The following is a 22,300-nucleotide window of genomic DNA, read 5'->3' as shown; positions in this document are numbered from 1 at the left end:
CCATTGACATTTTCACCTCTAGGCTGTGTCTTTGCAGTGGCACCTTATATTTTGAATGATTACTTGAAGTTGAGATTGCTTATAGGGATATTTTACTTTCAAACATGATTAGGTTCATTTGAATATCAACTCAGGCTTTTGTGATCACCCCAGACAGTTTTTCAGTTGCTTTATTCAGTATTTAGATATTTGATATTCATCTTATCAGTGCCTGATAAAATGAATATCAAATATCCTATACAAACAAAATGTAACTTCAAACTCTATTTTAATCATGATAGATTCATCAAAAACACCCATCCTTGGTTCTGGTGACTGATATTGTCCTTCTAATGCGTGAGGCGGCTTGATGCGCAATGTTTTTTCTTTTACTTTTTACATGTATTAAAAAAAATGATTGTGACAATGAAAAAAGCTGCAATGGGTTTGTATTTAGATATCAAATATCTACATACTGAATCAAGCAACTTAAAAACTGTCGAGGGTGCTCACAAAAGCCTTAATAGATGATAAAATTACCCCAAATATCTTTGAAAGTGAAATATCATTTTAAGATGTTTACATTCCGTTATCTTTCTCTACATCCGTGTGAGTCAGCATCTATTGGATATGTGTGACTGTCAAGAAAGGCTGTTGGATGTTTAAAAATTGTCCTGAGTGATAGACAATAAATATATTTTAAAAAAAATTACAGGTCAAGTGAATCCAGTCCGTTTTCTATAATTTTAAAATTGTATAAGCTTAATTTGCATAAATTGCAATTAAAGGTAGGGTAAGTGATTTTCTTTGGTTAAAATAAGTGTTAAATAGTTCTGATAGTACTCATTGTAATAGAGTGTTTGTTCAGTAAAAGGAGTCTCCTTGTCTCTCCAGCTCTTTATAAAACAGAAAATGCATTTTCGTTTCAGTTTAAGTTTAATTTCCAATTTGATCCAATCAGGATAGAGAATTGTGATTTTCATATCGTCACATGCGTAGCGACGAATCTGCCGGCTGGAATGTCTGGATAGAGAAAATTGGCGTCCTTTCCTTAATTTAGCTTCCTTGGTGGCGGGGCGCATCGGGTGAAAGCCGGTATTACACTCAATGTAAAGTAAACGGGGGAAAAATGGGGTTCTTGCACAGACGGGATAAAAATGCATATCAATTGAAAAATACGAACTAATACAGTGCACAAAGATTCCAAATGCCTAGTTAACATCCTTGACTACCAGGTTTTGCATTTGTAAATGTTCGGAGAAATACAGACTTTACGGGCCGATGTTCACTCCAGTGACAATTGGGGAGCAAGACGAACATAGATTTGCAAATGTAAAATCACTAAAATACATGTATGATCCAAGGCTAGCATGTTGCATACACACCACCAAACTACACGCTGCAGGTTTGTAGGGTGACCATATTTCCAAAAACACAAACCAGGACCAATAAAGTCACTTAAATAGCCGATCCACAAGCTCACGATGATGTGGCTTGTGGATCGGCAATTTTTTGTTACTTGTATCAATTACTGGGATTTTTTACCCCATTTATTTAAAGGTAGGGTAAGTGATTTTTTTGAGTTATTATTATTTTTTGTTAAAAAGTTTAAAGTACTATATTCTGACAGTAATCATTGCTACAGAGTGTTGTTTCGGTCACAGGGGTCTCTCCAGCTCTTAGTAAACAGAATATAGTACATTTTCAGGTAGGTGACACATTTTAAGCCAATCAGGAGAGCGTACTGAAAATGCATTTTCTGTTTAATAAAGAGCTGGAGAGACATTGGAGACTCCTATATGGACAGGACACTCTATAGTAACGAGCACTATCAGAACATAGACCCATTTTGCAATGATTTGAATAATTGCAAATCACTTACCCTACCTTTAAATTAATTTGCATTAATTTGCATTTTCACCTGGTGTTTACATCAGGATGGGGACAATTATTTTAGCTCTTACTGTAGCACACCCAGTGACTGCACCTTTCAACTGAACAGAACATGATAAACCTCTAGTGTGATTAGATTACATGGTATAATGTAAGGTTACTGAATGATAACCAAAAGTCATTTCTACTGGTGATTTCCACAGAGCACCACAAGGAGAGGTCTACCGTATCTAGAGAGATGGCCTCCCAAACATACTCGACGTTGTCGAAGGGACAGCGAGAGACGGACCAGGGACGTGGACTGTTTGATGCAACCTGTATTAAAGTTGCACAGGATAGGTGTGTACTGTTTAATTTACAACATTTAGCAAAGTTTTACAGGATAGGTATGTACTGTTTTATGTACTGGTGGTTTAAACCTGTAGTGTACAGGATATGTTTGTAGTGTTTTATTGAATACAAGCCCCAAAACACGCTCGCTCCCAAATCCGGCAACCTCGGAGCGGTCGCCACTAGGTATTCCTAAACGTAACCTCAGTAAAACAAATATAGGAATACAAGAACCGCTGGGGGCAAGCGGTCCGCGAAAACAAATCGGCGAGTGTGTTTACTTTCAGGATTTAATCACCCCGTCAAGTTTATTTCTCAACAATGACCGAATCGCCGTCAATTGTCCTTTGCATAAAATAAATCACTTTTGTTGTATAATCTCACAAAACATACGAGAGACCATTATGAATATGACCATACAAATCCCAGCATTAGAATGAAAAAACAAAATAAAAAAATGCCCAGAACAAAATGGACACCTAGATCTAATATTTTTAAAGATTAGTTTGATTAATTCCCCCTGATAAATTTCAGGCCTCCACCTATGGCGCAAAGAGTGAAAACTGTTAACAAAATTCCTTATACTTTCATTGTCTCCTTGGACACGATTCCACACTCTGTCTCCCAGTTCCTCTGCCATAACTCCAGTTCCCAGCATGCTAAACGCCCCAGGCTTGGTAGGTGCTCTTTGGTGAGCCCCACGACTTCGGGGGCAGCGAAATCCAATCATAACCGAGTGGGGCCAGTCCAAATCTGCCAAGAGCTTCTTTTTCATTTATTTTCGCACTGGCAGATTATTCTGATTTCCAGGCTGGTAATACTGTATGGTGGCGTATTGTTATGGTGCGCGAAAGCGGCGAGAAAGCGTGCGAGTGTGGTACTCAAAACATTTTCCCAATGTTGGCAGGTCTGTTTGCCAGGTGTCAACCATCATTAGTCAATTGGTGATGGCTCGTTTAATTTGAGTCAAATGCCTCAGATTGGGCTGGCCGTCACAGCCCTTATTCATGTCACATCAATATCCTTATTAATAAAGTCCTCATTGTACTTCATTGCAGACCAGTGTGCGGAGTCCAGCCTGAAGGTGAAGAGGAGTTGGAGTGTTTCTATTAAACAAGAACCTGAAAACCACCTGGACATCAGTACGTCTCTCTCTCTCTCTCTCTCTCTCTCTCTCTCTCTCTCTCTCTCTCTCTCTCCTTTTTTCTGTTTTATTGTAAGGCTATCCTCTTATCAACAGAGAAGTGGAAGAGCATTAATAATCGTTCCAGACCACGACTGGAGCGGCGTTCAATACAGATAGGCATAACAAGCAACACACAGAAGCGTAAAAACTGTATATTTACTTGTGGCGACGGAAGAACAACCTGTTCTCCGTCATGGTGATTTCAGAGCAAATTCGACTGTGTTAGCAGGCCTGTGGCCTTCAGGGAATTTACGGCAACTTTTTAGTCTAAGTCTGGTCACCATCTGTAAGCCCTTTAATAACTTAATCCCCTCCCATAATAACCAGTCCCCGACTTAAGACAAACTATGGATCTGAGGATATCACAGTTATAAGAAAGGCAGGGGGCAGAGGGGCCCCCTAAACTTACTGGCCCGCTTCAACAGAAATATCAACTTCACCACTCACTCGATCAAGAGACTCTACTGAAACAACCTATCCTACTCCTCTGACTATAGAAATGGACTGAAGCTCATGCGTTCTTCAAACCCACTACATCCCCAATGCCTACAACCCAGAGAATTATTGTTACTCTTAAGTCTAGTCACATAGGGATAATGAGCCAACACATGCAAACCGTATCACTCTTTACGCCACCATGCATACCCACAGCACATCATTATAGCACACTGTCATTGCAAAACAACTCAATGCTCACAATTCATTGCATACCAAACATTGTACTCCAAAAACATTACTCAACACATTACTCCGCTCAGCATTGCATCAAACACTGGCATCAAACTTTGCATCAGTCACACATCTCTACCTGTATGGGGTGTGAATTGAATGTGTATGTATGTTGCCGTAGTGTAGAATTCTCATACTCACCGAGGGCGTGATGGTGTCCTTCAAAAGAAACCCCTAGTCTATTTATCTTTATAACACTAACTCATAAAATGAGGCTTTTTGGAAGATTAAAAGCTTCCCTTTATTTGCTCAGTTCATAGTGGGATTACAGATGTGTATTTAACAATACAAAATACAAATACAAAATACCAATAGAAATGAAATCTAGTAATGTTTCATGTCTGTCTGGTCAGATTACAAATGCCTTAATTTAGGCTTGTCCTAAAATAATTTAGAATTTAGATTAAAAAGAGGAGGTTCCATTTAGATGTCATTCAGCCTGAAATAAAGGCTAGTCTAAATTTGGTAATTCAAAAAATGTCCTTAAAGTAGCACTAAATAGGTTTAATCTCAAAATAGAGAAATGTACCCTTTTTAAATTTAAGTATTGTTTTACCTTCTTAATTTCAGTGTTTCACCTTCCTAATTTAAGTAATTTTTTACCTTCCTCCATGTGGAGCCATGACTGCTTAACATCTGAGCAACGTGCAAGAGAAGAAGCCCCAAAAACCTAAGAGCCCAAGGGGCCCCCAACAGCCGTCCGTGTCCAAAACCTCCCAAGTCTCCCTCAGCCTCTGTCTCCCCAGCCTCTCCTGTGGTGCTCTTGTGAGCGCCCCTTTATACGGTAGTACGGTCAAAAGGAAGCTCTCCAGACATCAGTGTGTGTATGTGTGTGCACGTATGCGTGCACGTAGGTGACTTTTCGAAAGTTAAGAAAGTCAGTGTGTGTATATGCGTGCACATAGGCGTGCATGCCTATTCTTAGAAGTCAGGCGCTATAGGTGATTCTCAGAAGTCAGTGTGTCTGTATGTGTGTTTATGTGTGACTTTGCCAACAGCCACCCACACACAAAAAAAACGCTTACTTTGCACCTTGTACAACATTATCAGCATGGCCATATATGGGCATACTGAGGGGTTAGATGTCCCCCAAAATCTTATACCTGAGCATAATTCAGTAAATGCAATTATACTGCATGTTATCAGCAATTATATATGATTAAATTAAATTGTTTATCAGAAAATCAAATGATTCACACTTGCATGTGTGCATGTAACATTTGGTTAAAACGATCAAATCTTGGGTACCCTTTGACCTCACTGATCAGCCATAGATGCAGGCTGTATGTCATGTACACAGTGAGTGCAGCTCACATACAGGAAATGCACATAAAGGGAATGCAGGCCTCTGCCTGCTGCAAGCCTTCGAGTGCACCTCAGCAGTCATTTCAACCAGTCAATATCATATTCTTTCTTTAGACAAATCAAGTGATAACATAATTTAAAGCCTATATCCTAAAGTGAGCTGTTCAACATAAATTACGTTCTAATACATTTCCAGATGTTCAACAGCATGCACATCCAAACTGGAATATGCTCTGAGCATGTGTTGGTAAATTAGAATGTTTGCAGCAAATGTCATTTTTTAAGAATGAGAATAGACTTATGGTTTGGAAATGGAAAATGTATTTACAGCTGAATTTACAACCACCAAAGCTATAAAAAAAGAGGAAACACTGCATGAAATAATGTTAAGGTCAAGCCTTTAATGCTTTTTCTCTCATCAGTTTGTGGTAAAGGCTGTAGTCAAATGAGTAGTCTGAAATCACACATGAAGACTCATACAGGGGAAAAGCCCTTTACTTGCAAAGTTTGTGGTAAAGGCTGGGGTCAAAGTGATGAGCTAAAACGACACATGAGGTCTCATACAGGGGAAAAGCCCTTTTCTTGAAAGGTTTGTGGTAAAGGCTGTAGTCAAGTGAGTAATCTGAAAAAACACATGAGGACTCATACAGGGGAAAAGCCCTTTACTTGCAAAGTTTGTGGTACAGGCTTTGGTCAAATGTATAACCTGAAAACACACATGAGGACTCATACAGGGGAAAAGCCCTTTAATTGCAAAGTTTGTGGTACAGGCTTTGGTCAAATGTATAACCTGAAAAAACACATGAGGACTCATACAGGGGAAAAGCCCTTTACTTGCAAAGTTTGTGGTACAGGCTTTGGTCAAATGTATAACCTGAAAACACACATGAGGACTCATACAGGGGAAAAGCCCTATGCTTGCACAGTTTGTGCTATAGGCTTTGGTCAAATGAGTCATCTGAAAACGCACATGAGGACTCATACAGGTATAAAACCCATTACGTGTACAGTTTGTGGCACAGGTATAAAACCCATTACGTGTACAATTTGTGGCAAAAGATGTAGTCAAAGTGGTGCCCTAAAATGACACATGAGGACTCATACAGGGGAAAAGCCATTTATTTGTACAGTTTGTGGTAGAGGCTTTAGTAAAAGTACTGTGCTAAAAAAATACACAATGACTCATACTGGAGAAAAGCCATTTTCTTGTACAGTTTGTGGTAAAAGCTGTAGTCAAAAGTGCCATCTAAAAATACACATGAGGACTCATACAGGGGGAAAGCCCTTAGCTTGTACGGTTTGTGACAAAGGCTTTTGTCACATGTAAGGTCTAAAGAATCATATGAGTTTTCATACAGGTGTAAAGAACTTTGCTTGTACAGTTTGTGGTAAAGGCTTTGGTAAAAAGGGTAATCTAAAACACACAGGGTCTCATGCAGGGGAAAAGCCCTTTACTTGTCCAGCTTGTTAAAAACGAAACAAAAAAAAGCTTCCATCTAAATAATATTCTGAAAGAACGCATGATGACTCATACAGGCAGTAAAACCCTTTAGCTGCTGTTGGCAAATGCTTTGATCAAAATGCTCATGTGAAGATAATGAGGATTCATACAATTCATACGTACAGGGGGAAGCTGTTAGATGAACAAGTAGTGAATGCCTATTTCAAAAAAGCAATCTGAATTGACACGTGGCATCACACACAGACGTAGATGTATGATCACAGATGGATGATCATTCAATCTAACCCTTTAAGACCGGGAACGCATCTGTTTCATTTCGAGATTTCTTTGGCTATATAAAAATAGCAGATCTACAAGCTCATAGCGCGGCACCGAGTGCCATGCTGAGCTTCTAGATCTGCATTGTTTTTGAAAAATCGTGAAAATGTGTGCAAATCTTTAGTTTGAATATATATATATACTTTTTCAAAGCGAAAGTGTTTAACTCAAATCTTTGCTTCCTAACACTTTTTTTGTATTCTTATTTTTTACTTATGTTGCTATATTATCAATGGTTCTCAACCTTTTTTCATGTATTTGTCCGCGGACCCCCATCTCAAAATATCTTGTTCCAGGGACCCCCAGATGCAAAGATTTGAATTTTCACGATGTTTAAAAAAATAGCAGATCTACAAGCTGATAGCGCGGCAATCAGTGCCGCGCTTTGAGCTTGTAGATCTGCTATTTTTTTTATAGCCAAAGAAATCTTAAAATGACACACATGCGTTCCCTTCCCGACCTTAAAGGGCTATCCAGGATGACAACGACAAGTGACAATGACAAGTCAGATACTTAAGTAAAGATGAAAATCAACATAACATGACACCCACTCTTGAGAATTGGGACAAAACCTATTTTTTTCAAATATTCTTTATATTTATATTTATTTTTATATATTCTAACACATTCACCGCCAGGTATTAATTACTTAATTCATCCAAACCTGTCAGCGTTTTTACCTTTTGTGTTGTTTTGATGAGCCACCAAACTTGTTTTTCTACCTGGATGTAAACAGACTCTCTGCATTCCACCGGAACAATTTATTTTTTAACCACAATCGTCCATCCTGTTGTTATGGGCAGTTTAATAAGGCTCGTTTTCATCAGAAAAGGCAGTCTGGGAGAAGACATCCGAGCTAGATGTGTTTTTCTAAATTTCATAACATGGGACTGAACGGGTTAACTTTTTTTGGGATGATGTCATGTCCTGTTCTAGCCTTCTCTCAGTCAAAGGATCATTCATAGGTTGGAGAAGAGCGCCCTCTACTGTCATCCTGATTTGAAAAGACGTACTGTAGATCTGCGTCAGTGGCAGGGATTGTGTTAAGATACTCTTCAAATCTGCCCGGAAAATATATTTTAAAAGATCAAAGTGTTGATTAAACCATGCAATGGGCCAACCTCCCACTATTATTTTATTCAGATGTTAACTCCATAAGACGGAGTTGACATCTTATGGAGTCTTACGGAGTTGACAAAATTATATATATTTTTCATTCAGCACCGCAGTCATAGTGAGTAGACAATTTTTTTTTGTTCAACATTGCCTTAATGCTAATATTTAGTTTGGATTTAGAAGGACTTACAGAGTTGACATGTTATGGTCCATATTTGGTTGGTGCCAGAAAGACAGACGACATCATCACTTAGTTTGATTACTTGTTTAAATTATACTTACCTTTTTTTGTAAGTAAGTAGAAGTAGAAGTGTTTTTGTAAAGACAAATATTTGCTGTTATTCCTTTTTGTAATAAAGGTTTCACTGCTACATGTGTTTTATTTGTTTCATATATCATTAAAGACATTTTATCAAAAGATGTCTGGTTCATCTACTCTAATTGTGTAAATCGTGTATTTAGGCCTACCTACCCCATAATAACTACTTTGAACAATACAGCCTACCCTATAATGACTACTGTGAACAATATAGTCTACCCCTAGCTACTTTGAACAATACAGTCTACCCTATAATAACTACTGTGAACAATACAGTCTACCCCATAATAACTACTGTGAACAATACAGTCTAGGTCTACCCTATAATAACTACTCTGAACAATACAAGTCTACCCCATAATAACTACTGTGAACAATACAGGCCTACCCCATAATAACTACTGTGAACAATACAGTCTACCCTATAATAACTACTGTGAACAATACAGGCCTACCCCATAATAACTACTGTGAACAATACAGGCCTACCTCATAATAGCTACTGAACAATGAAGTACACAATCAAAACACCATAGGGAGCTCCACTAATCACGTCCAACCCAGATTTGTCTCTAACAAGGGGTTCAATTTGTTCTCCTGCTATGCCACACAATTGTGAAACGCCCTACCAACAGTCATAAAGGAGTGTAAATTCCTACTCTCCTTCAAAACCGCTCTAAAAGGCACTTACAGGTGGCTGCAGTTCGAAGCTTGCCCCTGTAAAAGTCATAGCCTAACCCCCCCCCCCCCCCCCCCCCCTCTAGAATAAGGGAAACCTGACATAAAAATATGTATTTGGGACGCAAATTGATCTCCCCTGGGTCGCAGACGGGACGCAGAGGATTTTTTGAGCCAACTGAGCATATCAATGTCACTCCGCAAACGGTGCGCAAACTCGCAGCAGGAGACACACAGAAAATATATATGATTACAGAATTAAGAAGAGTGATTAAGGAGCCATTGTATAACAAAAGATTAGACTACTGGGAAAATGGGCAGCAATTCATCTACAAGCTCACAAACGCCTCGCGTTGTGAGCTTGAAGATCGGCTATTTTCAAAATGTTTGCCTCTTTCTTATGCTATTTGACAATTTGGCCAATGTTTGATCAGTTAGTTTGTTGATTACCTTTTATGCTGTAATGGTCTTTTTCTTTGTTGTCTTTCTTCTTTTTATTTGGTATTAAAAAGGTCTTAAAGGTCCTTAAATTATCACTTCACTGTCATCTGGGGACAGCCCCCAAAATCACACACATGTAACAAAGACCCTGGGGGTGCCGACCCACAGGTTGAGAACCACTGTACATAGCCTACCTTATGAGAGAGATGTAATTACAGGTTTGATTAAATATCGTGACGCTGTAGTATGTAGATATGTTTGAGCATTATTTGACTTGTTAACTTTGCTGTTGTTCGCAATTTTGAAATGACTCAATAATGTGAGCAGGTCGTCATGTTCGCCTCTGAAAAATTAAAAACCATATTGATTATACTTGCATATTGTAGGCTATTTTATTCATGTTTCTTTCTACACTTTTCTTTTCTACAACATTAGCAGAAGCAGATCTACAAGCTTGACACGTTGTGAGCTTCCAGATTGGCTATTTTCGTAGATGGATGTAGGCTATTGTATTCATAGATGATATATATATATATTTTAAACAACAGTATGTCTGTCTGTCTGTCTGTCTGTCTGTCTGTCTGTCTGTCTGTCTGTCTATCATTGTGACAGTTACACATCTCCTCCACCAGGTGGCGAAAGGCATTAAAGCAACAGTGCCTGGATCCATTATTGCGCATGCGTTAAGCACGTTGATCCGGAACTTCCGGAAGTAGAGCGTGTCGTTTTTCACAACAAAGGAAAGTTTGGTTCTTCGTTGCGTTGGAACATCGGGTGCATGTCGCCTTTCAGACATGTCGCCTTTCCGACGTTAACGAACCCTACACCTAACCCTAACCGCACGCGGAAGCCACTAGTCGGAGTGGTGAGTTGTCGGAATGGAGAAATTACCCCTGGAACATCATAGCGCCTGATGAAAACCGTCTCACAAAGGAGGTGAAAACCGTCTCACAAAGGAGATGAAAACCGTCTCACAAAGGAGGTGAAAACCGTCTCACAAAGGAGGTGAAAACCGTCTCACAAAGGAGGTGAAAACTGTCTCATAAAGGAGGTGAAAACCGTCTCATAATGGAGGTAAAAACAATGGAGTCTGTACGGCTGAAGATAAATGCACACATGACGTCGGTGGGAGAGGAGATATTGTGTGTTTTGGACAAACAGCAGCGTGGTGCTGATGTTTGTTGTGTGAAGCTTGTCAGAGTGTTTGTGTTGGAGCACCTCAGTGCGGCTGCAGAGTTCATGTGCAACCTCTTCCAGAGAGAGATAGAGACACTACACAACACCGAACTACACACTGCAGGTATGTGTGTTACATACACAACATCACACTACACACTGCAGGTATGTGTGTTACATACACACCATCACACTACACACTGCATGCATGTGTGTTACACACACAACATCAAAATACACACTGCATGTATGTGTGTTACATACACAGCAACAAAATACACACTGCATGTATGTGTGTTACATACACAACATCACACTACACACTGCATGTATGTGTGTTACATACACAACATCACACTACACACTGCAGGTATGTGTGTTACACACACAGCATCACACTACACACTGCGTGTTTGTGTTACACACACAACATCACACTACACACCACAGGTATGTGTGTTACATACGCAGCATCACACTACACACTGCATGTATTAGCCATGGTTCACATGACTCTTGTATACAAGCGTCATGGTGCCGAGTCCCCCTGGTCTATAACGGTGTTCGATTTTGTTGACATTGCCAACTCTCACATGTACATAAACGTTCAGATTTCAAATATAAAGTGCTTACCCCCGAGCCACGGATGTTACAAGGCGACCCGGACCGCGATAAGTACCCGTATCTCCCGTATTGTTCAATAAAAAGCATTTTAATCCGATCGCCGGCCATTTTCTCCAAATTTTCTCCCATACTTTCAACCATGCGACACTAATGGTTGGGAGGTGTATTCCACTCTGATACATTACCCAAAAAAAAAGAAAATGGCTGGCGATGGGATTAAAATGCTTTTTATTGAACAATACAGGAGATACAGGTACTTATCGCGGTCCGGATCGCCTTGTAACATCCGTGGCTCGGGGGTAAGCACTTTATATTTGAAATCTGAACGTTTATGTACATGTGAGAGTTGGCAATGTAAAAAAATCGAACACCGCTATAAACCAGGGGGACTCGGCACCATGATTGTTCACATTATCATTTTGATCTATGGTGCGTTCGGAAATGCACACCGGGAGCGCACTCGCATATTAGTCTGTATGGGCCAGTGCGCTCAGTGCTTAATTTCCAAATGCACCCTATATTAAGTTATTAAGACATTTAAAGGCTTAATATAATAAAGAAAATGTCTTTTAAATGCAGCTGAGAAACTTTGGTCAACTTCATTATGTACTTGCATAATACAACATGGTCTTTTGGTTGCAAAAAATGACCTTAAATATGCACACTTTGCAGCTGTTGCACAGATATCTCTTGTAGCCTCTCATTACATTTTTGAGCTCGTAGATCGGCTTGTTTTAGTGAGTGACACAGCGCTCAACCAAGTATAAATTAGGCATTATTTTATAGCAGCATGTCCCTTTCCGTTTTAACTTTCCGTTGTCAGATTGCTATTTATATAGCAATAGAAGTAGAGATGTCATCTTTGATTACTTCTGAATGAAGTTATTGGGTCAATTAATTCATTGACATTTTCCCCTCTAGGCTGTGTCTTTGCAGAGGCACCTTATATTATGAATTACTTGGAGTTCAAATTCACCAAAAAATCTGGCGACCCCCCCCCCAAATTATTTGGCGACCCCCAGGTTGAGAACTACTGCTCTAGATCCGTGTGAGTCAGCATCTGTTGGATATGTATACCTTTTAAAATGTTATTAAAAACATGTATTTGAGCAAATGATATGTGACTGTCAAGAAAGGCTGTTGGATGTTTAAAAATTGTCCTGAGTGACCGACAATAAACATATTTCTTAAAAAATTACAGGTCAAGTGAATCCAGTCCGTTTTCTATAATTTTAAAATTGTATAAGCTTAATTTGCATAAATTGCGATTAATATTGTGAATCGCTCTTATTTTGGCCACAATAATTGTGATTTCCATATCGTCACATGCATAGCGACGAATCTTCCGGCTGGAATGTCTGGATAGAGAAAATTACTTTGGTGTCCTTTCCTTAATTTAGCTTCCTTGGTGGCGGGGCGCATCTGGTGAAAGCCGGCATTACACTCAATTTAAACTAAACAAAGGGGGAAAATGGGGTTCATTCATGCACAGATGGAATTAAAATGCATATCAATCGAAAAATACGGACTAATACAGTGCACGACGATTCCAAATGCCTAGTTAACATCCTTGACTACCGGGTTTTGCATTTGTAAATGTTCGGAGAAATACAGACTTTACGGGCCGATGTTCACTCCAGTGACAATTGGGGAGTAATGACCAAGACGAACATAGATTTGCAAATGTAAAAATCGATAAAATACATGTATGATCCAAGGCTAGCATGTTGCATACACACCACCAAACTACACGCTGCAGGTTTGTAAACACGTTTTACGTACGTTAAGGTGACCATATTTCCAAAAACACAAACCAGGACCAATAAAGTCACTTAAATAGCCGATCCACAAGCTCACAATGATGATGTTAAGCTTGTGGATCGGCAATATTTTTTTACTTGTATCAGTTACTGGGATTTTCTTTTTCATTTATTTAAATTAATTTACATTTTCACTTGGTGTTTACATCAGGATGGGGACAATTATTTTTGCACTTACTGTAGCACACCTAGTGACTGCACCTTTCAACTGAACAGAACATGGTAAAAGTCTAGTGTGATTTGATTACATGGTACAATGTAAGGTTACTGAATGATAACCAAAAGTCATTTCTACTGGTGATTTCCACAGAGCCCCACAAGGAGAGGTCTACCGTATCTAGAGAGATGGCCTCCCAAAAATACTCGACGTTGTCAAAGGGACAGCGAGAGACGGACCAGGGACGTGGACTGTTTGATGCAACGATGCAACCTGTATTAAAGTTGCACAGGATAGGTATGTACTGTTTAATTTACAACATTTAGTAAAGTTGTACAGGGGCAAGCGGTCCCCGAAAACAAATCGGGCGAGTGTGTTTACTTTCAGGATTTAATCACCCCGTCTGGTTTATTTCTCAACAATGACCGAATCGCCGTCAATTATCCTTTGCATAAAATAAATCACTTTCGTTGTATAACCTCACAAAACATACAAAAGACCATTATTAATATGACCATGCAAATCCCAGCATTGGAATGAAAAAATAAGGAGGAGAAAACCTCAAGTAGATGCGGCCGCTTCACCTAGGACTGCGTGCACCAACTAGGACGCCGCCACGTCCAGGCTATAAGAGGCCTGCAAAGGTCGAAGGTGACGACCAATCAGCGGCCGTGCAAATCTCTTGAACCGAAGCTCCCCCTAGAGAGGGCCCAGGATGCAGCCACTCCTCTAGTAGAGTGAGCCTTCAGTCCATTAGGTATCGGGGCTCCACCACCAGTATGGGCGAGCCATATAGCCTCAACGATCCACCTGGAGAGCATCGCTCTGGCGATCATTTTCATCTGGTTACCGCGGCCATAGGAGACAAAGAGCTGCGTAGACGACCTGCTGGCCGCCGTCCTCTGACAATAGATTTTCAAAGCCCTCACTGGGCAGAGACAATGCAACCGCTTATCCTCCGCCGATGCGAAAGGAGGTAGATGGAAAGCCACCAACTCAACCGGAGCCGGTGCCACCACCCCGGTCCTGGTAACAAACGGCAGGTTCGGTCTCAAAAGAACCTTCCCGTCGTTATTAGAGAAACACAAGCACTCCGAACTCACGAGAGTGCGTGTAGGTCTCTGCTAGCATAGAAGCTATCCAAGCTAGTCAAAGGCTGACACACCATGAACGAGGAGACGTTGACATCCGTTTCCAAGGGGATCGGTGACGTCGTCACGTGATCCAGCGGGTCTGCACACGCGGTGCCCGCTGGAGGTCGTGGAGGGTAGCGCTGGTAGGTGGTCACCGTGGTGTTGCCTCAGCGGGGCTGGCTATGCGCTGCACTAGAGAAACAACACTGCTATGTGTCGTTGCGAGTGGGGGCAGTTAGCCGCTAAGTGAATCATGGGAGAACAATACCTTGTCCGACATGGGAGGTTTCACAGTGAATTGTAGTCTGTAACCCTTCCGTATGGTGCGTAACGCCCAAGAAAATGGGTTGCAAGCTTTCCATTGCGTCATTCGCCCCACAGACCGTTTCGTAGTTTGCATGGGAACTGTGACGTCGTTGTCTGATCCAGTGGGCCCGTACGTGATGCGCCCGCTAGAGACAGTATGGGCGTTATATGACTGACCGGGGAATTTGGGGAAGTCACGTGACCGTGCACAAGATTCCTCCTCGACGTCAACATTCAGTCTAACTTGGTCGTCGCCATCTTGTCTAGCCCTGGCTGTCGAGTTAGAGTTGTTAGTCGGGCCTTCTTCCTCGGTGGAGGCGTTCTGTCGCCCTCCAGAGACGAGGGGGGCACAGTACACAGAGGGTTGTAAACACGCTTGGTCCTCTCTGATAGCGCCCTTGCTTAGGAGAGAGAGAACCTCCTCTCCCAAAGTCAGCGCAGCTCCGCCCGTCGCATGGGAGAACAATACCTTGTCCGACACGGGGTGTTTTGCGGAAAAATATATCTTGTAACCCTTCTGTATGGTGCGGAGCACCTAAGGAGGTGGGTTGCAAGCTTTCCACTGTGTTAACCAGCGAGCGGGAGGGTTGGGGGGGGGGCTGCTGGCGTCATTTGTCCCACAAACCGTTCGGTCGTAAGCATGGGAACTAGTGACGTGGTCGGTCGATCTGGTGGGGCCACACGTGTGGCGCCCACTAGAGACAGTATAGGTGTTATATGACTGACTGGGGAATTCGAGGAAGTCACGTGACCCTGCACGCGATGCCTCCTCGATGTCAACATCCGGTTTAACCTGGTTGTCGCCATCTTGCCTACCTTCCGTGCGGCCATCTTGTGAAATGCCTTTACTACAGTGGCGTTTTGGCGCCCTCTGTCGGACGGGAGATAAAACCGGCATGATCCCTGTGCAAAGGCGCCCTCTGGCGGACAGAGGTGATACTGGTCTTATTACCTGCACTGGTGTTATTAAATTCAGTGTAACAAACACATTGGCATAATGGCGAACATTATATAGCAATATATTGATACAATGATAGGCTTTATATTTTGTATCCCAGCAGTGTTTGGAAAGCCGAGAAACCGGCTCTTTCCCAAGCACTGTGGGCTTATTTCAAACAGGGTTTGAAAATGCAAGGTGTGGTAAAAGTTTCAAACATAATGGCACAATGACAAGCGATATATAACAATATATTGACACAATGATAGGCATTATATGTTGTATCCCAACAGTGTTTGGAAAGCCGAGTACCGGCCCTTTTCCAAGTACTTTTGGGCTTATTTCAACAGGATTTGAATAATGCAAGGTGTGGCAAGTGTAACAAACATATTGGCACAATGACAAGCATTATATAACAATATATTGACACAGTGATAGGCATTATATGTTGTATCCAGCAGTGTTTGGAAAGCCGAGCACCAGCCCTTTTCCTAGCACTGTGGACTTATTTCGACAGGGTTTGAATAATGCAAGGTTTGGTTCTTTGTAACACATTTATTGGCACAAAAAACAGGCATTATATTTTGTACCGCTCCCACCCACGCCGACCTAGCAGACCTGGGTGGGACGGTCGGCAATGCTGTGTCTCCTTCTAGGTATGTCAGACACTGGGAGGAACAGGGTGGTCAGTGTCGTGTACCCCGCCCCCGAGGGGGTCGGGTGGCGTCGCAACGTTGTGACCTGGCAGCATTGGGGGGAGGAGGGGGCTCAAAGACGCCCGACGCCGCCTCACATTTGAGGTCCTGCAGCATCAAGCTCGGGGAACTTACGGGGATCGGCGTGGCCCTTGCAGGCGGTCTGGAAGTTCTCTTTAGATCCAGTGGCCACTGGCAGCTTCCTCACACGGGGCTGGTGAGGTTCTAGGGCGACCATGCCTGCGAACGCCGGCGTGGGTGCGGAGGAGGAGGCTTGTATCTCCTCAACTGGAAGCTGCTGCCTGCACCTAGCCACCGCCCTCTCGAAGACGGAGGAAATGGAGAGCTTGGTGGTGCTAAGGTGACCAGATGAGCCGGACGGGAGGGGGGTGCTGGTGGAGATCACTGCTCCGATATGGGCCGATGTGGCTCCGGAGTCGACTCCATGCTCAGGACTGGGGCTGCGCGAGACGCTGTCGCTGGAGCGCTGGTAGCACGGGAGTTCCCCTTCGTCGTCGTCGTCCTCCTCCTCTCCGCCCGAATATTCCTCGTCCGAGTAATAAACGTCCTCCTGGGGCTGGAACCTGCTGTTTGGAAGGACCGCTTGGGGCGGGGGGGGAGGGCAGCTGGTGTGTTGTTCTAGAAGAGAACCATCAGGAACAATAACGGCGGATTGTGCCTGGCCACGGCGGGGCTAGGAGTAGTGAATATCAGCACTCACAGCGGCGGTGGTCGGGTGCTGGTTTCTGCGGCTCCGTGGGAGGCTAGTGCTGCGACCCACAGGGCCCGTGGCAGATAGTGGTGGGGTCCCATCAAGGTGCTGCGAGCGATGAGAACCGCCGCTCGTGGCTACTGGGGTAGAGGGGGGGTAGAGGGGGGGAGGGGGGAGGTGGGAGGTGGGAGTGCCGTTGCGGTGCGGGAGCCGCTACTAGCATCCAAGGCCTCAGCGTCTCTGCGGCGCAAGGGGCCGGTGATGGCGGGCGACTCACCGCTGCTGCTGTCCCCGGCGATCAGGGCCGAGCAGTCTGGGAGTCCACATCGCCGTGATGGTAGGGGGCCATCGTAGGTGGAGACGCTGCTAGCGTTGGCCATCGTGAGAGGCGGCCGTAAACTAGGCTAAAAGCTCTATACGGGGAGTTAGCCTAAAGAAACGAGGTGCTAGCGGAAGCTGTGGCTGTAGTCTAGCAGCTAAAGTGGCTAGTTAGCAGCCAAGTTAGGGGCTAAGGTAGCTAGTTAGCAGCTAAAGGTGGCTAGTTAGCCAACTTGCCACGAGGTAGAAATAAGTTGTAAAGATGGTTTCTAGAGCGAGAGAAAACCTGTGGGTGATTTATCCTAATCTCCGCTTTTAGGGCTAAAGCTGGTTTCTCTCGTGAAGACTGGAATCGAAGATTTTAGTTGTTGTTAAATAAATTCAGTTTTAATGCGTGTGAGCCGTAGTTACATCTGCTAACAGAGGAACTGAAGAGGAAGTACTACGTCACGACCGGGCCTTATATGTCCTTCCGGAAAGAGGAAGGGACGGCCGGTGACGTGACATACCCTCTTGCCCAATGAATGGGCCCCATTCATTTGAATGGGCCCCATTCAAAAAGCGTGCGAGTGTGGTACTCAAAACATTTCCCCAATGTTGGCAGGTCTGATTGCCAGGTGTCAACCATCATTAGTCAATTAGTGATGGCTCGTTTAATTTGGGTCAAATGCCTCAGATTGGGCCGGCCGTCACAGCCCAATCTGATCACATCAATGTCCTTATTAATAAAGTCCTTATTCATGTCACATCATAGTCCTTATTATCACATCATAGTCCTTATTATTAAAGTCCTTATTCATGTCACATAAATGTCCTTATTATTAAAGCCCTCATTGTACTTCATTGCAGACCAGTGTGCGGAGTCCAGCCTGAAGGTGAAGATGAGTTGGAGTGTTTCTATTAAACAGGAACCTGAAAACCACCTGGACATCAGTACGTTTCTCTCTCTCTCTCTCTCTCTCTCTCTCTCTTTCTCTTTCTCTTTCTCTGTCTCTCTTTCTCTCTCTCTCTCTCTCTCTCTCTCTCTCTCTCTCTCTCTCTCTCATTTTTTCTGTTTTATTGTAAGGCTATCCTCTTATCAACAGAGAAGTAGAAGAGCATGCACATCCAGACTGGAATATGCTCTGAGCATGTGTTGGTAAATTAGAATGTTGGTAAATTAGAATGTTTGTCGCAAATGGCATTTTTTGAGAATAGACTCATGGTTTGGAAATGGAAAATGTATTTACAGCTGAATTTACAACCACCAACGCTATAAAACAGAGGAAACACTGCATGAGCTGAATTTACAACCACCAACGCTATGAAACAGAGGAAACACTGCATGAAATAATGTTAAGGTCAAACCTTTAATGTTTTTTCTCTCACCCCCCCCCCCCCTAGACAACTTGCCCTTCCTTGTGTGTAAAGAGGAGGGTTTCCCTGAACTGCAGGAGAGGAGCCCCAGTCTGGTCCAGGAGGAACCACAACCTCCACAACATGAGGAGAGGAGCCCCAGTCTGGTCCAGGAGGAACCACAACCTCCACATATTAAAGAGGAAGAGGAGGAGCTACTTCAAAGACCAGAGGCTGATGGGTCAACGTTGACATTACCAGCAGTGAAAGGTGAAGATGATGATGACAACGGAAAGATAGAACCTGTAGCCAGAACCTCAACTGAACACATGAAAACACAAGCTGATGTAGAAGACTGTGGAACATCACAACCAATGAGTGATGAACACATAAAAACACAAGCTGATGTAGAGGAGCCTGGTACATCACAACCAACTAGTAGTGACCAGCTCCTCTCTCCACACTGTTCTGAATCTGACGTCACTGAAGACAGTGATGAGTTGGAGGAGACCAGGGAAGGTCAGTCGGTTGTAAACACACTGACTTCACCCAAGACACAAAATGCGGAAGGACAAACATCATCTTCAAGCCACAAGCTGTCCCAGGACCTGCCATCGTCAAAACAAACTCACTCCATGAAGAGTCACACAGGGAAGAAAAGTTTCACTTGTACTGAGTGTGGCAAAATATTTAATCACAAGGTAAGTCTGAAAAGGCACACACTTGTTCACACAGGGGAAAAGTACTTTACTTGTAAAAATTGTGGTAAAGGTTTTGGTTGCAACAGTGATCTAAAAACACACATGAGGGCTCATACAGGGGAAAAACCCTTTACTTGCAAAGTTTGTGGTAAAGGCCATAGCCAAATGAGTAATCTGAAAACACATATGAAGACTCATACAGGGGAAAGACCCTTTAGTTGCAAAGTTTGTGGTAAAGATTTTGTACACAACCGTGATGTAAAAAAACACATGAGGACTCATACAGGGGAAAAGCCCTTTACTTGCAAAGTTTGTGGTACAGGCTTTGGTCAAATGTGTAACCTGAAATCGCACATGAGGACTCATACAGGGGAAAAGCCCTTTAATTGCAAAGTTTGTGGTAAAGATTTTGGTCATAGTAGCGACCTAAAAACACACATGAGGACTCATACAGGGGAAAAGCCTTATGCTTGCACAGTTTGTGCTATAGGCTTTGGTCAAATGGGTCATCTGAAAACGCACATGAGGACTCATACAGGTATAAAACCCTTTACGTGTACAGTTTGTGGCAAAGGATGTAGTCAAAGTGGTGCCTTAAAAGGACACATGAGGACTCATACAGGGGAAAGGCCATGTATTTGTACAGTTTGTGGTAGAGGCTTTAGTCGAAGTACCGTGCTAAAAAAACACACAATGACTCATACTGGAGAAAAGCCATTTTCTTGCACAGTTTGTGGTAAAAGCTGTAGTCAAAAGGGGCATCTAAAAATACACATGAGGACTCATAAGGGGGGAAAGCCCTTTGCTTGTACAGTTTGTGATGAAGGCTTTAGTCACATGCAAGGTCTCAAGAATCATATGAGTTCTCATACAGGGGGAAAGAACTTTGCTTGTACAGTTTGTGGTAAAGGCTTTGGTAAAAAGGGTAATCTAAAATACAAAGGGTCTCATGCAGGGGACAAGCCCTTTGCTTGCCCAGTTTGTAAAAAAACAAACAAAAAAAAGCTTCCGTCTAAATGATATTCTGGAAGAACACATGAGGACTCATACAGGCAGAAAAACCCTTTAGCTGCAGCTGTTGGCAAATGCTTTGATCAAAATGCACATGTGAAGATAATGAGGATTCATACAAGGGGGAAGCTGTTAGATGAACAAGTAGTGAATGCCTGTTTCAAAAAAGCAATCTTAATTGACACGTGATATCACACACAGACGTAGATGTATGATCACAGATGGATGATCATTCAATATAATCCAGGTCCAGGATGACAACGACAAGTGACAATGACAAGTCAGATACCAAAGATGAAAATCAACATATTTTTTTCAATTCTTTTTTTTAATGCTAATATTTAGTTTGGATTAGGGATGCAAATTATCGATCAATTCATTAATTGATAATTGATAACCTTATTAACCGATTAACCGGTTAACTGATAAGCGGCGTTTTTTTTAAAAATCTGAGAATCTTAATTTCCCTCAATAAGGTCTAACATAAAAATCTACATTTTGCTGATATAGAATACAAAAGGCATATATTCATTAATCAAATATTTATTTGACCATTTCAGATACAGGCAATGGCATCTTTGGATGAGGAACATACAATCAAATGAAAAGTGCACTGTCTCGTCTGTCACAGCATGCAAAATTATTAGCAGCAGCATTTATTTTCTATAATCCCTCTTGAACTGGGAAAAGTGAGAAGTGACAGTGAAATTAGTTGGCCTAGCCTATAGGCTGACTTAAACTGAAAATTAAGCATCCATGACTAGAACAGTCAACTTAAAATGTTAAGCTCAGGCTTAAAGTGAAAATGTCACTGTTTTGAATAGGCTCTCTTCCTCATTATGCATAGATAGGTAGGTAGGTAGGTAGTTCTAGGTACCTTATGTCACCCCGAGAGGAAATAGATAGACCTATTTATTCATTTTTATTCAAGAATATCAGCATATCTACATGCTCAGGAGTGAGCCGTGAGCGCAGCCTGTTTACAGTAAGGCCAGCTGCTGAGAACACACGTTCAGAAGGGACCGATGTGGCAGGGATACACAAGTATCGCCGTGCGACTTTTGCCAACCTCGGAAACCTTCCTTCATTGGCTTTCCACCACTCTGTGGGACTAGCATCAAGTCCCACTGCGGGATCCTTCAGAAAACTGTCCACTTCTTTTTCCACATCATCAGTGCTGGTTGGTGGTATAGTTGGCACCCAGGAGTAGAACCATAGCTGATCTGCGCCTCTGAAGCGCAGCTCCCTGCACAGGCACGTCGACCTGGGCCTGGACTGGCACGTTGTCCTCTCTAGTGCAGTGGTTCTCAACCTGTGGGTCGGGACCCCCAGGGGGGTCCCCACATGATTTTGGGCAGGTCCCCAGATGACAGTGAAGTGACAATTTATGGACTGTTAAGACCTTTTTAATACCTAAAAAATTAAAATAAATTAAAGAAAAGAAAAAGACCATTACTGCATCAAAAGTAATCAACAAACTATATTATAAAACATTGGCCAAATTCTCAAATAATATAAGAAAGAGGCAAATATTGTGAAAATAGCCGATCTACAAGCTCACAACGCCTCGCAACGCGAGGCGTTGTGAGCTTGTAGATCTGCTATTTTCACAATATTTA

At 42.5% G+C, this 22,300-nt stretch overlaps 1 protein-coding gene across 5 annotated transcripts in view; it reads left to right on the top strand.

Moving 5' to 3' along the window:
• Positions 1–20,923, top strand: part of LOC311062494 (uncharacterized protein) — a 45,094-nt gene extending 24,171 nt beyond the window's left edge. Inside the window, exons 1-5 of one of the 5 annotated variants that reach the window (XM_084081566.1) lie at positions 10,653–10,692; positions 10,785–11,056; positions 13,687–13,830; positions 18,484–18,567; positions 19,018–20,923. In XM_084081566.1, the coding sequence (XP_083937692.1) occupies positions 10,825–11,056; positions 13,687–13,830; positions 18,484–18,567; positions 19,018–20,690 (2,133 nt within the window). In that variant the 5' untranslated portion in view covers positions 10,653–10,692; positions 10,785–10,824 and the 3' untranslated portion in view covers positions 20,691–20,923. Of the gene's footprint in view, positions 1–10,652; positions 11,057–13,686; positions 13,831–18,483; positions 18,568–19,017 lie in introns of those variants that run through there. The other 4 variants (XM_084081565.1, XM_084081564.1, XM_084081567.1 and 1 more) reach the window with 4 other exon arrangements.
• Positions 20,924–22,300: the final 1,377 nt, after the last annotated feature.

The sequence above is a fragment of the Gymnoscopelus microlampas genome, assembly GCF_963454915.1.
Source record: "Gymnoscopelus microlampas genome assembly, chromosome: 16".
Classification (NCBI taxonomy): domain Eukaryota; kingdom Metazoa; phylum Chordata; class Actinopteri; order Myctophiformes; family Myctophidae; genus Gymnoscopelus; species Gymnoscopelus microlampas.
This window is presented reverse-complemented; position numbering and strand designations above follow the sequence as displayed.